This window comes from Dermochelys coriacea, chromosome 14 (assembly GCF_009764565.3).
Source record: "Dermochelys coriacea isolate rDerCor1 chromosome 14, rDerCor1.pri.v4, whole genome shotgun sequence".
NCBI classification, from domain to species: Eukaryota; Metazoa; Chordata; order Testudines; family Dermochelyidae; genus Dermochelys; species Dermochelys coriacea.
In genome coordinates this window covers 27,110,483-27,124,303 of record NC_050081.1, presented here as the reverse complement: position 1 = coordinate 27,124,303, position 13,821 = coordinate 27,110,483, and the positions used below count along the sequence as shown (strand labels likewise).

Below are 13,821 nucleotides of genomic sequence, written 5' to 3'. Positions count from 1 at the left end.
GGAAGGTCATGCCTGACTAATCTAATCGCCTTTTATGATGAGATTACTGGTTCTGTGGATGAAGGGAAAGCAGTGGATGTATTGTTTCTTGACTTTAGCAAAGCTTTTGACACGGTCTCCCACAGCATTCTTGTCAGCAAGTTAAGGAAGTATGGGCTGGATGAATGCACTATAAGGTGGGTAGAAAGCTGGCTAGATTGTCGGGCTCAACGGGTAGTGATCAATGGCTCCATGTCTAGTTGGCAGCCGGTGTCAAGTGGAGTGCCCCAGGGGTCGGTCCTGGGGCCCGTTTTGTTCAATATCTTCATAAATGATCTGGAGGATGGTGTGGATTGCACTCTCAGCAAATTTGCGGATGACACTAAACTGGGAGGAGTGGTAGATACGCTGGAGGGGAGGGATAGGATACAGAAGGACCTAGACAAATTGGAAGATTGGGCCAAAAGAAATCTAATGAGGTTCAATAAGGATAAGTGCAGGGTCCTGCACTTAGGATGGAAGAATCCAATGCACCGCTACAGACTAGGGACCGAATGGCTCGGCAGCAGTTCTGCGGAAAAGGACCTAGGGGTGACAGTGGACGAGAAGCTGGATATGAGTCAGCAGTGTGCCCTTGTTGCCAAGAAGGCCAATGGCATTTGGGATGTATAAGTAGGGGCATAGCGAGCAGATCGAGGGACGTGATCGTTCCCCTCTATTCGACACTGGTGAGGCCTCATCTGGAGTACTGTGTCCAGTTTTGGGCCCCACACTACAAGAAGGATGTGGATAAATTGGAAAGAGTACAGCGAAGGGCAACAAAAATGATTAGGGGTCTAGAGCACATGACTTATGAGGAGAGGCTGAGGGAGCTGGGATTGTTTAGTCTGCAGAAGAGAAGAATGAGGGGGGATTTGATAGCTGCTTTCAACTACCTGAAAGGGGGTTTCAAAGAGGATGGCTCTAGACTGTTCTCAATGGTAGCAGATGACAGAACGAGGAGTAATGGTCTCAAGTTGCAATGGGGGAAGTTTAGATTGGATATTAGGAAAAACTTTTTCACTAAGAGGGTGGTGAAACACTGGAATGCGTTACCTAGGGAGGTGGTAGAATCTCCTTCCTTAGAGGTTTTTAAGGTCAGGCTTGACAAAGCCCTGGCTAGGATGATTTAACTGGGACTTGGTCCTGCTTTGAGCAGGGGGTTGGACTAGATGACCTTCTGGGGTCCCTTCCAACCCTGATATTCTATGATTCTATGATTCTATGAAGCCAAAGTCCAGATACAGGCCAGAGGTCAATGGCAGGTAATCAGAGTCCAAGGGATCAGAAGGTGGAGGCAAGGCTGGAGCAGATCAGTGACAGGGCTGGAGCGAGGCTAAAGTAGGACAAAGACAAGACTGGGATAGGGCTAGGCAAGGCTGGGGCAGGGTTGCCAACTTTCTAATCGCACAAAACTGAACACCCTGCCCCATCCCTTCTTCGAGGCCCCATCCCTGCTCATTCCATCCCTCCTCCCTTCATCGCTCACTCTTTCCCATCCTCACTCATTTTAACCAGGCTGGGGCAGGGGTTTGGGGTTTGGGAGGGGGCTGAGGGCTCCGGCTGTGATTGTGAGTTCTGGGTGGGGTTGGGGATGAGGAGTTTGGGGTGCAGGAGAGGGACTCCAGGCTGGGAATAGGGGTGCAGGGGGTGAAGATTCTGGTTGGGAGTGCAGGCTCTGGGGTGGGGCCAGGGATGTGGAGTTTGGGGTGCAGAAGGGGGTCTGGGCTAAGGCAGGGGTTTGGGGTGCAGGGGGTGAGGGCTCTGGCTGGGGGTGTGGGATCTGGGGTGGGGCTGGGGATGAGGGGTTTTGCGTGCAGAAGGGGGTGAGGAATGGAGTTAGGGTGTTTGGGGGGTGCGGGCTCCAGGAGGGAGTTTGGGTGCAGGAGGGGACTCCAGGCTGGGATGCAGGAGAGGGTTCGAGTTGCGGGGTCCTGCTGGCTCTTTCCACAGCTTCCCGGCCAATGGGAGCTGTGGAGCCTGCCCTTGGGGTGCTAGACAGAGGGTCTGTACTTTGAGAGTGCCTACACTCCCAGAGCCAACACCAAGACTCTGCTCAAACCCACCAAGTCAAGTGCACATGGGATCTAGTGGTTGAATCCAAACACAGCAGCCTGTTGAGCATCCACCAAGGAGGCTCATCCAGCCTTGTAATAAACATTAGAGGTCACATCACTGCTAAGCATTTTAAAGTTGGTGAAATCCCTTGGGACTAAAGAGGATGTTTCAAGGCTATAGGTGTAATAGCAAAGCAAGCCAGAGCTTCCTTCCAGGTCCAATTTCTGAGGAAGACTTCTTTCCATCAAGTTCCTGGAGGTCATGGCATTGTCCAAGGCCTTTTGAACTAATAAGGTACTATGGACTCCTCAGGATGGCACCCACTGCACTAGAAGTAGCGTACAGAAGATACTACATTGACATTTGTACAAGAGAATAAACTGTTGATAATCTCCATTCCTGAGTGTAGGCAACAAAATAGCCTCAAGTATGTCAAGTACAAATCTGTTCCACACTTATTATAAGGTTTACCACTTAACCAATTTTGTTGGTCATATTAGCAATTCCTTAAAACAAACTTATTGTATATGAGAAAATTATTTAAGGAACCAAGATTAATGGTCCTGGGATTAGTATTATGAAGATTTTAATAATAATTTCATCCTTAAATTAAGACTATAGGAATCATTGTCTCCTCCATAATCTAATTTTCTTCTCATTTTCTTTCTCTTATAGGGTTTCCTTGTAGCAGTTTTATACTGCTTTGTTAACGGAGAGGTAAGGCACCACAATGTGTATTACTAGTTGATTTCTGTAGAATTTTCAAGGCAATGAACAGAATGACAATAAAATAATACAGTACTGACCACTGAGATTTGCACGCGTGCATTCTCCTAAATAGGCAATAACCTCTTTTATCAGGAGAGACAGTAGCCAGATTTAGCCCTCACTAAGGTAAATAAAAATGCAGAGTAACTCCACTGAAACTAGTGGAGTTGTTCTAGCATAAAAAGCACTAGTGAAGTCAGTAAAAAATAAAATTTCATACACACAATGACATGTTTATACTGCTCTTTATATCATACACTGAAATGTAAGTACAATATTTATTTTCTAATTGATTTATTTTATAATGATATGGTAAAAATGATGAAGTAAGCAATTTTTCAGTAATAGTGTGCTGTGACACTTTTGTATTTTTATGTCTGATTTTTTAAGCAAGTAGTTTTTAAGTGATGTGGAACTTGGGGTACACAAGACAAATCAGTCTCCTGAAAGGGGTGCAGTAGTCTGGAAAGGTTTAGAGACACTGCTCTAGATTTACAGGTAGGGATAGGGTCCAGAGTGACCTAGACAAATTGGAGGATTGGGCCAAAAGAAATCTGATAAGAGTCCTGCATTTAGGAAGGAAGAATCCCATGCACAGGCTGGGGACCAACTGGCTAAGCAGCAGTTCTGCAGAAAAGAACCTGGGGGTTACAGTGGATGAGAAGCTGGATATGAGTCAGCAGTGTGCCCTTGTTGCCAAGAAGGCTGGCAGCATATTGGGCTGTATTAGTACGAGCATTGCCAACAGATTGAGGGAAGTAATTATTCCCCTTTATTCGGCATTGGTGAGGCCACACCTGGAGTATTGCGTCCAGTTTTGGTCCCCCCACTACTGAAGGGATGTGGACAAATTAAAGAGAATCCAGCGGAGGGCAATTAAAATTAATAGAGGGTTGGGGCACATGACTTACGAGAAGAGGCTGAGGGAACTGGGGTTATTTAGTCTGCAGAAGAGAGGAGTGAGGGGGGGATTTGATAGTAGCCTTCAACTACCTGAAGGAGAGTTCCAAAGAGGATGGAGCTAGGCTGTTCTAAGTGGTGGCAGATGACAGAACAAGAAGCAATGGTCTCAAGTTGCACTGGGGGAGGTCTAGGTTGAATATTAGGAAACACTATTTCACTAGGAGGGGGTGAAGCACTGGAATGGGTTACCTAGAGAGATGGTGGAATCTCCATCCTTAGAGGTTTTTAAGGCCTGGCTTGACAAAGCCCTGGCTAGAATGATTTAGTTGGTGTTGGTCCTGATTTGAGCAGGGGATTGGACTAGGTGACCTCCTGAGGTCTCTTCCAACCCTGATATTCTGTGGTTCTATGATTCTAACTGGGACCCCAGAGACCTGGGTTATACCTCCAGTTCTGTCACTGGCCTGCTGTGCAATCTTGGACAAGTCAATCACTGCTCTATGCCTCAATTTCTCCATCTGTAAAATGATAAGGATACTGACCTCCTCTGTAAAGCACTTTGAGATCTGCAGATTAAAATGCCATATAAGAGCCAGATGTCAGATCATTATTGTTTTTGTTTAAATAAGGAATACACGACTAGAGGCGGGCAGGAATTTTGGGGCTTTGTGTGTGTGTGTGTGAGAGAGAGAGAGAGAGAGAGAGAGAGAGAGAGAGAAACAGGGTCAGTTTTCACAAACCTCCTGATTCAAAATATTTTTGAAAAAAAAATTATGAAATTGTCAAAATATCCTGTTTTAACATTTTTTAACCAGAAAAAATTTTTTTTTCCTGTCAAAATGACCTTTTGTTTCAAAAGTTTAGTAAAATGTCTAAATCAAAACAACTCTTCAAAATTATCAAAATTAAGTTCTTTGATTGACCCAAACAAAAAATATTTTGTTTTCTTGGCTTGCAAAACTTTGAGGTGTTGACATTTCATCCCAGTTCGGAATAAGAACATTTTTCAGTATCTCAAAAATTTTCATGGTATGGAAAAATCATTTCTCAAATTGCTCTAAACAAGACATTTCTATGGAGGCACCACTTCCTGCTTCATAGTTAAGGTTGTGTTTTGTTTCTCATTTAAAGCAGAGACTTAACATCTTTGTTATATATGAAAAATCCTCCCTAGATTACATCACTTATTCTGAGTAAATCTTGCGCATAGGCTTTGGAGGGTTTTTTTTGTTTGTTTGTTTTTTAAAGATTAACAGTCTTTATCCTTCTTAACTGAAGCTGAAGAATAATCTTCAGGTGACATTGTCTTTGGGTTTCTGGCTTATTGTTCATGTCTGAAATTTTTAACAATTAAAAAAAGGAAATTCCTAGATACAATTACATTAAGATGGAGTTAAAGTTGGAATTCCTTATTGGTAGTGTAAGGCGTCTATTTAGGAGAAGTAAATTTACAGGGATGTGGGCATTAGATCTGCAACTGAGTGCCTGTGGCATATTATTGTTAACTCTGTCCTGTAGTGAGGTCATGAGGGGAAAAAAACAGAAAAAACTCCTATGTGTCTTTAAAAATCAGTTTAATCTAGTGTGGGACCAATAACACTAAAATATCTTGTAAATAATAGCAGTGCATAATGACCCTACAGGACATAGCTAAGGTTCTTTGGGTGCCCTAATTGTATACAGGTTTCAGAGTAGCAGCCGTGTTAGTCTGTATTCGCAAAAAGAAAAGGAGTACTTGTGGCACCTTAGAGACTAACAAATGAATTTGCGCATAAGCTTTCGTGAGCTACAGCTCACTTCATTAACTGTATACAGTATTTCCTGATTTTATCATTTGGATTTCTTTTAAATTTAACCTTAATTCTGAATTTCCTGGGTATATAATGTTTGTGTTCTAGAGATAATTACAATATTACCGTAATTACAGTATCCCTTATCCTAATAACTGATATGTACTTTTAGTCTGAACTCCTTCATATAGTTTTTGTCTGGGAATAAATATTGTGTTTGCTTTAACAGTCATTAAACTTCTGGAGGAGAGCTAGAAAAATGGCAGCTATGCTTAATCAGAACTATACTGAAATATGTGAGTTGAACAAACTTCAAAGTGCCCCAACTCAAACATGTACAGAAATCTCTTCCTAAAACTGCATTTAGCCATACTTTTTTTTAGTACTTATGAACTGAAGTTGCAAAAATGGAAAACAGAAGTACATCAAAAATATGACTGCATTTGCACACATAACTGGTTTCAGAGTAGCAGCCGTGTTAATCTGTATCCGTAAAAAGAAAAGGAGTACTTGTGGCACCTTAGAGACTAACTAAGGTTAGTCTTTTCCATAAGACGCTTAAGGAAATTGAGGCTTAGGTGATCTTTAGTGGGATACTTCCTGTTCCTAGAGAAGGGCAACAAAGGTGTGACAAGATTATGACTGTCAACAGATGGCTTAGGCAGTGGTGCTATAAGGAGGGCTTTGGGATGTATGGCCACTGGGAGGCATTCACGGACAGAGGACAGTTCTCTCGGGATGGACTTCATCTGAGTAGGGAAGGAAATAGACTTCTAGGATCGAGGGTGGCACAACTGATAAAGAGAGCTTTAAACTAGGAATTTGGGGGAGATGGTTGGGAGATGTCCAGGTAATCTCCACGCCAGATTTTAGCATTGAGAGGGAAGAAGACGAAGTAAGAAAGGATACAGCCGTGGGTAGGAGAATGTATATAAGGAGAGAGGGCGGTGTGGATTCTAGTCTAATAGGTTATACTGACTGTAGAATGACTGTGCCTAATAGGGTACAAAATGTGAGCGAGGCCAAACAGCAAAAATTAAAATGTTTGTACACCAATGCGAGGAGCCTAAGTAACAAAATGGAGGAACTAGAGCTACTGGTGCAGGAAGTGAAACCAGATATTATAGGGATAACAGAAACATTGTGGAATACGATAGTGCTTGGGGTGTGCTATAGACCTCCGGGATCTAATTTGGATATGGATAGAGCCCTTTTTAATGTTTTTAATAAAGTAAATACTAATGGAAACTGCGTGATCATGGGAGACTTTAACTTCCCAGATATAGACTGGAGGACCAGTGCTAGTAATAATAATAGGGCTCAGATTTTCCTAGATGCGATAGCTGATAGATTCCTCCATCAAGTAGTTGCTGAACCGACTAGAGGGGATGCCATTTTAGATTTAATTTTGGTGAGTAGCGAGGACCTCATAGAAGAAATGGTTGTAGGGGACAATCTTGGCTCAAGTGATCATGAGCTAATTCAGTTCAAACTAAATGGAAGGATTAACAAAAATAAATCTGCAACTAAGGTTTTTGATTTCAAAAGGGCTGACTTTCAAAAATTAAGGAAATTAGTTAGGAAAGTGGATTGGACTGAAGAATTTATGGATCTAAAGGTAGAGGAGGCCTGGGATTACTTTAAATCAAAGCTGCAGAAGCTATCGGAAGCCTGTATCCCAAGAAAGGGGAAAAAATTCATAGGAAGGAGTTGTAGACCAAGCTGGATGAGCAAGCATCTTAGAGAGGTGATTAAGAAGAAGCAGAAAGCATACAGGGAGTGGAAGATGGGAGGGATCAGCAAGGAAAGCTACCTAATTGAGGTCAGAACATGTAGGGATAAAGTGAGACGGGCTAAAAGTCGAGTAGAGTTGGACCTTGCAAAGGGAATTAAAACCAATAGTAAGAGGTTCTATAGCCATATAAATAAGAAGAAAACTAAGAAAGAAAAAGTGGGGCCGCTTAACACTGAGGATGGAGCGGAGGTTAAAGATAATCTAGGCATGGCCCAATATCTAAACAAATACTTTGCCTCAGTCTTTAATAAGGCTAAAGAGGATCTTAGGGATAATGGTAGCATGACAAATGGGAATGAGGATATGGAAGTAGATATTACCATATCTGAGGTAGAAGCGAAACTGAAACAGCTTAATGGGACTAAATCGGGGGGCCCAGATAATCTTCATCCAAGAATATTAAAGGAATTGGCACCTGAAATTGCAAGCCCATTAGCAAGAATTTTTAATGAATCTGTAAACTCAGGAGTAGTACCGAATGATTGGAGAATTGCTAATATAGTTCCTATTTTTAAGAAAGGAAAAAAAAGTGATCCGGGTAACTACAGGCCAGTTAGTTTGACATCTGTAGTATGCAAGGTCCTGGAAAAAATTTTGAAGGAAAAATTAGTTAAGGACATTGAAGTCAATGGTAAATGGGACAAAATAGAACATGGTTTTACAAAAGGTAGATCGTGCCAAACCAACCTAATCTCCTTTTTTGAAAAAGTAACAGATTTTTTAGATAAAGGAAATGCAGTGGATCTAATTTACCTAGATTTCAGTATGGCATTTGATACCGTGCCACATGGGGAATCATTAGTTACATTGGAGAAGATGGGGATCAATATGAACATCAAAAGGTGGATAAGGAATTGGTTAAAGGGGAGACTGCAACGAGTCCTACTGAAAGGCGAACTGTCAGGTTGGAGGGAGGTTACCAGTGGAGTTCCTCAGGGATCAGTTTTGGGACCAATCTTATTTAATCTTTTTATTACTGACCTTGGCACAAAAAGTGGGAGTGTGCTAATAAAGTTTGCAGATGATACAAAGCTGGGAGGTATTGCCAATTCAGAGAAGGATCGGGATATTATACAGGAGGATCTGGATGACTTGTAAACTGGAGTAATAGTAATAGGATGAAATTTAATAGTGAGAAGTGTAAGGTTATGCATTTAGGGATTAATAACAAGAATTTTAGTTATAAGTTGGGGACGCATCAATTAGAAGTAACAGAAGAGGAGAAGGACCTTGGAGTATTGGTTGATCATAGGATGACTATGAGCTGCCAATGTGATATGGCTGTGAAAAAAGCTAATGCAGTTTTGGGATGCATCAGGAGAGGCATTTCCAGTAGGGATAAGGAGGTTTTAGTACCATTATACAAGGCACTGGTGAGACCTCACCTAGAATACTGTGTGCAGTTCTGGTCTCCCATGTTTAAAAAGGATGAATTCAAACTGGAGCAGGTACAGAGAAGGGCTACTAGGATGATCCGAGGAATGGAAAACTTGTCTTATGAAAGGAGACTTAAGGAGCTTGGCTTGTTTAGCCTAACTAAAAGAAGGTTGAGGGGAGATATGATTGCTCTCTATAAATATATCAGAGGGATAAATACAGGAGAGGGAGAGGAATTATTTCAGCTCAGCACCAATGTGGACACAAGAACAAATGGGTATAAACTGGCCACCAGGAAGTTTAGACTTGAAATTAGATGAAGGTTTCTAACCATCAGAGGAGTGAAGTTTTGGAATAGCCTTCCAAGGGAAGCAGTTGGGGCAAAAGATATATCTGGTTTTAGGATTCTACTCAATAAGTTTATGGAGGAGATGGTATGATGGGATAATGGGATTTTGGTAAGTAATTGATCTTAAATATTCAGCGTAAATAGGACTAATCCCCTGAGATGGGATATTAGATGGATGGGATCTGAGTTACTACAGAAAATTCTTTCCTGGGTATCCGGCTGGTGAATCTTGCCCATATGCTCAGGGTTTAGCTGATCGCCATATTTGGGGTCGGGAAGGAATTTTCCTCCAGGGCAGATTGGAAAGGCCCTGGAGGTTTTTCGCCTTCCTCTGTAGCATGGGGCATGGGTGACTTGAGGGAGGCTTCTCTGCTCCTTGAAGTCTTTAAACCATGATTTGAGGACTTCAATAGCTCAGACATAGGTGAGGTTTTTCGTAGGAGTGGGTGGGTGAGATTCTGTGGCCTGCGCTGTGCAGGAGGTTGGACTAGATGATCAGAATGGTCCCTTCTGACCTTAGTATCTATGAATCTATCTTTTTACACACAACTGGGTAAGTGCTCTTGCAAATAGCCAGTTATATATCTAACTGGAAGACCAGGAGGAACTTTTTAGTCTATCTCCTGTGTGGCGTTCTAGTTATCTACATAAGGCATACATATAATACAGGAGGTTCACTGAGGCCTAGAAGCATGTGTGATATTCAGAAAATTAAGGGACAGATTCTGAACAAATTCTACAGTGCACATGAAAATGGCAATTTTCCTCCAGTATTAACTTGGCCAAATCTGGAAAGATTTTTATGGGGACAGTGAAAGAAAACATTCTGATCATAGGATTATTCCACTATGAGGCATTTCAGTTTCCTACTCCAGAGCATGGAGGTGAAATAGCAGTTCATAAAACCAGTTGAAAAAAATGTTTGATGTTGTCAAGACTAAGTAGTTTTCAGTAAAATTATTCTTGGAAATAACTGAACCACTTTTGCTCAGACTCTCAAAAAAATGCTACCTCAGGCAGAGGTCAAGTCTGAATTTTAAGAAGCAAAAATCAGAATTTCCATCCTGCAGGAAATGCCAATATTTTGAAATTGTTTAGTCCCATAGGGATGACAAGTCAAAACGTCAAATTTTTCGCAGAACAGAGAGTTCCAAAAATGTTTGATTCAGAAATGCTAGAACATTTTATTTTGACATTTTTTATCTGAACTAAACATTCTGACATCCCTAGATTGAAACATTTCATGGTGGCTCATTTCAATATTGAATTGTGTCTGCCTGAGCTACCGTGAGTGTCTCATTCTCCCACTCTGCTCTGTGGGCTGGGCTCCCTGGTGGGACTATATCCACTATGGTGCACTGTAGTCATGGAGTTCTCATGATGCACCATGAAGATGTAATCCAGCTGGAACACAGGAGCTGTGAGGGATTGGAGGATGCTCAATACTAATAGAATCTTCACATAATTCAACTGCCAAACTCCCAAAAAGGCTACTGAGCATGTGCGAATTGAGATTTTTCAAAGGTTTGTACCTTGGCAAAAATTGGGCATTTTTTCACAGGAACAGCAAAAGGCAGATCTCTGACACCTGCCAATTTCAAGTCCCTACTTCAAAGCATGGAGGCACTAGGGGATCTCATAAAATTCTTACTAGTATTTCATTAACATCAGCAAAATAATGTATTTTTTCCTAATCTCATCAGACACTCTTGAATCATTGTTGCTGAAACTTTCCAAAATGATTCAGCCTGAAGCAGACATCTTGCAAGAAAAACTTCTGCCCCAAAAGTTAAAGTTTAGCATAGGCAACTGAAAACAGGAAGTGTTAGGCTACCTTAACTTTAGCCATCACTACCTGTGCCACCTATAATTACAAACCCAAAATCTACATTAAAAGAACATTACTGAAGTTGCAAAGTCAAACACTCAAGTTAGGATATGACAAGGGAAACCTTAAATTGTCCCCTTTTGTGTGGATGCATAGGCAACTTTTATTCTTGGCTTGGAAACCATAAACATGTTTGTTTAGCATAGCTTTCATACGGTTTCTTTTTAAAAAAAATGGAAAACAGAAATTCTATAATGTGCAACACCAACAACTCCTGCCTAGATCATGAGCAGCAAACCAGCCCCATCAGTTCCACAGCACCTAATCTCTTCCACTTAAGATAAAGGATACCTCTATTAGCACTCAGTGATAGTAGGCTGTTATCTCCTTGGCTTAGCTACTTGTGAGGGACATCATACATTGGCTTACCTATGCAGCAGTAGACCTATTTTACTGACAAGCGTGTACATTTGATCACCTCTTCCTGAGAAGCATCATGGTGAGAGGGTAAGGCTTGGAGCTTCTTTATGAGAGGCTGGAATTCTCTTCCTAGCTTTCTCAGAAGTGACATAGAGCAACCGCTCAGCTACTACTGTAAGACAGGCTGATACTTGCCTGCACAAGAGGAGGCCCTAGCTCAATGACAAGGGTTCCAAAGTGCACAGAATTATCAATATCACTCAGCAAAAGTAAGACTTGACCTTGTGGCTCGCTGTCTCCTTATGAAGTGGACTTTCCCTAGGCCAAAGGGTACACTGATGCTGTTTGTGGTAGGCCTGTAGATCCATTTTGTCTATGTGCTGTCTGGAGTTAGAGCTCCATGTGCAGTGCTGCCACTGGGATGATGCATGTGGAGGGCTATACAGTATTCAGGGTTTGGGGCAGCTGTATTATACAAACCACAGACCAGAGCATACAACTCACACAAATCGCCCAGGCCCCAGGACTATCTCCTGCCCAATTTCAAAGTCCTGCACCAATCCCCAGTGGTTCTAAGCATTTCAGAACAAAAAGTCCCTGTAAAGGAAAGTGTTTGGGGATATAAACATAGGAGTCACTGTCACTCCGTCTATAGTGTAGTGTAGTGAATGGAGCAGGAACTGGCTAGCTCAGGGGACTGACACAGGAATGCAGTCTTTCACCTCTCAGTCATGGTAGCCAGCTGCTAAGTGGGCTATTTGACATGATTTGCTGGTCTCCACACACATACTGTTAGACAGGCAGCCATATCCCAACAGCTACTTCACAGACAAACCTCTTGTTGGCAGGTGTATCAGAAAGTCTAGGTCTGAGTTGGCCCTGGGTCTGACCTCCGCTTTGTCCCCTAGAGCGCTCACACCAAGTCAGGGCTGAGACACTGCACCTTGCTTGTTCTTACATTGCTCTGTGAGTAGCTGAAAGGCCAGACTGCAGGGCTGTCAGCCCAGCATCTTCTGCCTGCATGAAAGTCACCACACAGAAATACCTTGTGTCAGGTTGTTTTCTTCTTCCAACAGGTGAAAGCAGAACTCCAAAAGCAATGGTCCCGCTTCCTGCTGGCTGATCCATTTGGCTGCATGCAGTGCTTCCTTGGGGAAAACATCAAATATCTGGGGAAATGTTCAAAGAAGCAAAAACATCAGCACTTTGCCAATAACAGGTTGTGCATGGAAGTGAGCGAGCCCTGGGCTGTGCAGCTCCAGCAGGCGCTGTTGAATAGGAGAGCAGTTCTTAGCTCAGAGCCAGGCCCTACTGGAAAGCCCTACCCCAGGGTAAGTGTGTCCGATAGCAGCGAAGGAGAAGTCACAACTGGAGAGACAACGGAGGAAGTCTTTGAAGAAAGTGAGATTTAGAAGGCTCTTTTAAAGGACAGCATAATAAAGGCACCGTCAGAAGGGACGTCTTCCTCCCCCACAAGCTTTGTTCCTGCAACAGGAGAAAAAGAATGGAAAGTTTCTTCCCATGGGCTATGCAGTGTTGCTGTAGCCATCTTGGTGCCAGCATAATAGACAGACAAGGTGGGTGAGGTTATAGCTTTTATTGAACCAACTTCTGCAGGTGACAGAGACAAGTTTCAAAATGACAGGTTTCAGAGTAGCAGCTGTGTTAGTCTGTATCTGCAAAAACAACAGGAGTACTTATGGTATTTTAGACACTAACAAATGTATTACAGCATAAGCTTTCGTGAGCTACAGCTCACTTCTTCGGATGCATAGAATGGAACATATAGTAAGATAGATATATAGATATATAGATATATACACAAAGATAAGTTGGAAGTTACCATACAAACTGTGAGAGGCTAATTAGTTAAAATGAGCTATTATCAGCAGGAAAAAAAAATCTTTTGTAGTCATAATCAAGATGGCTCATTTAGACAGTTGACAAGAAGGTGTGAGGATACTTAATTTAAGGAAATAGATTCAATATGTGTAATGACCCACCACTCCCAGTCTCTATTCAAACCCAAGTTAATGGTATCTAGTTTGCATATTAATTCAAGCTCAGCAGTTTCTCACTGGAGTCTGTTTTTGAAGCTTTTCTGTTGCAAAATTGCCACCCTTAGATCTTTTACTGAGTGGCCACAGGGGTTGAAGTGTTCTTCTACTGGTTTTTGACTGGTTTCAGAGTAGCAGCCCTGTTAGTCTGTATTCGCAAAAAGAAAAGGAGTACTTGTGGCACCTTAGAGACTAACAAATTTATTAGAGCATAAGCTTTCGTGAGCTACAGCTCACTTCATCCAATGTGAGCTGTAGCTCACGAAAGCTTATGCTCTAATAAATTTGTTAGTCTCTAAGGTGCCACAAGTACTCCTTTTCTTTTTTGTTTTTGACTGTTATGATTCCTGATGTCAGATTTGTGTCCATTTATTCTTTTGCATAGAGACTGTCTGGTTTGGCCAATGTACATGGCAGAGGGGCATTGCTGGCACATGATGGCATATATCACATTGGTA

At 42.1% G+C, this 13,821-nt stretch overlaps 1 protein-coding gene across 1 annotated transcript in view; it reads left to right on the top strand.

The window, feature by feature from the left end:
• GLP2R (glucagon like peptide 2 receptor) overlaps window positions 1–12,886 on the top strand; it is a 143,918-nt gene extending 131,032 nt beyond the window's left edge. The window contains exons 12-13 of the mRNA XM_038371934.2: window positions 2,752–2,793; window positions 12,383–12,886. Coding sequence (XP_038227862.1) covers window positions 2,752–2,793; window positions 12,383–12,718 — 378 coding nt within the window. The 3' untranslated portion in view covers window positions 12,719–12,886. The remainder of the gene's footprint in view (window positions 1–2,751; window positions 2,794–12,382) is intronic.
• Window positions 12,887–13,821: the final 935 nt, after the last annotated feature.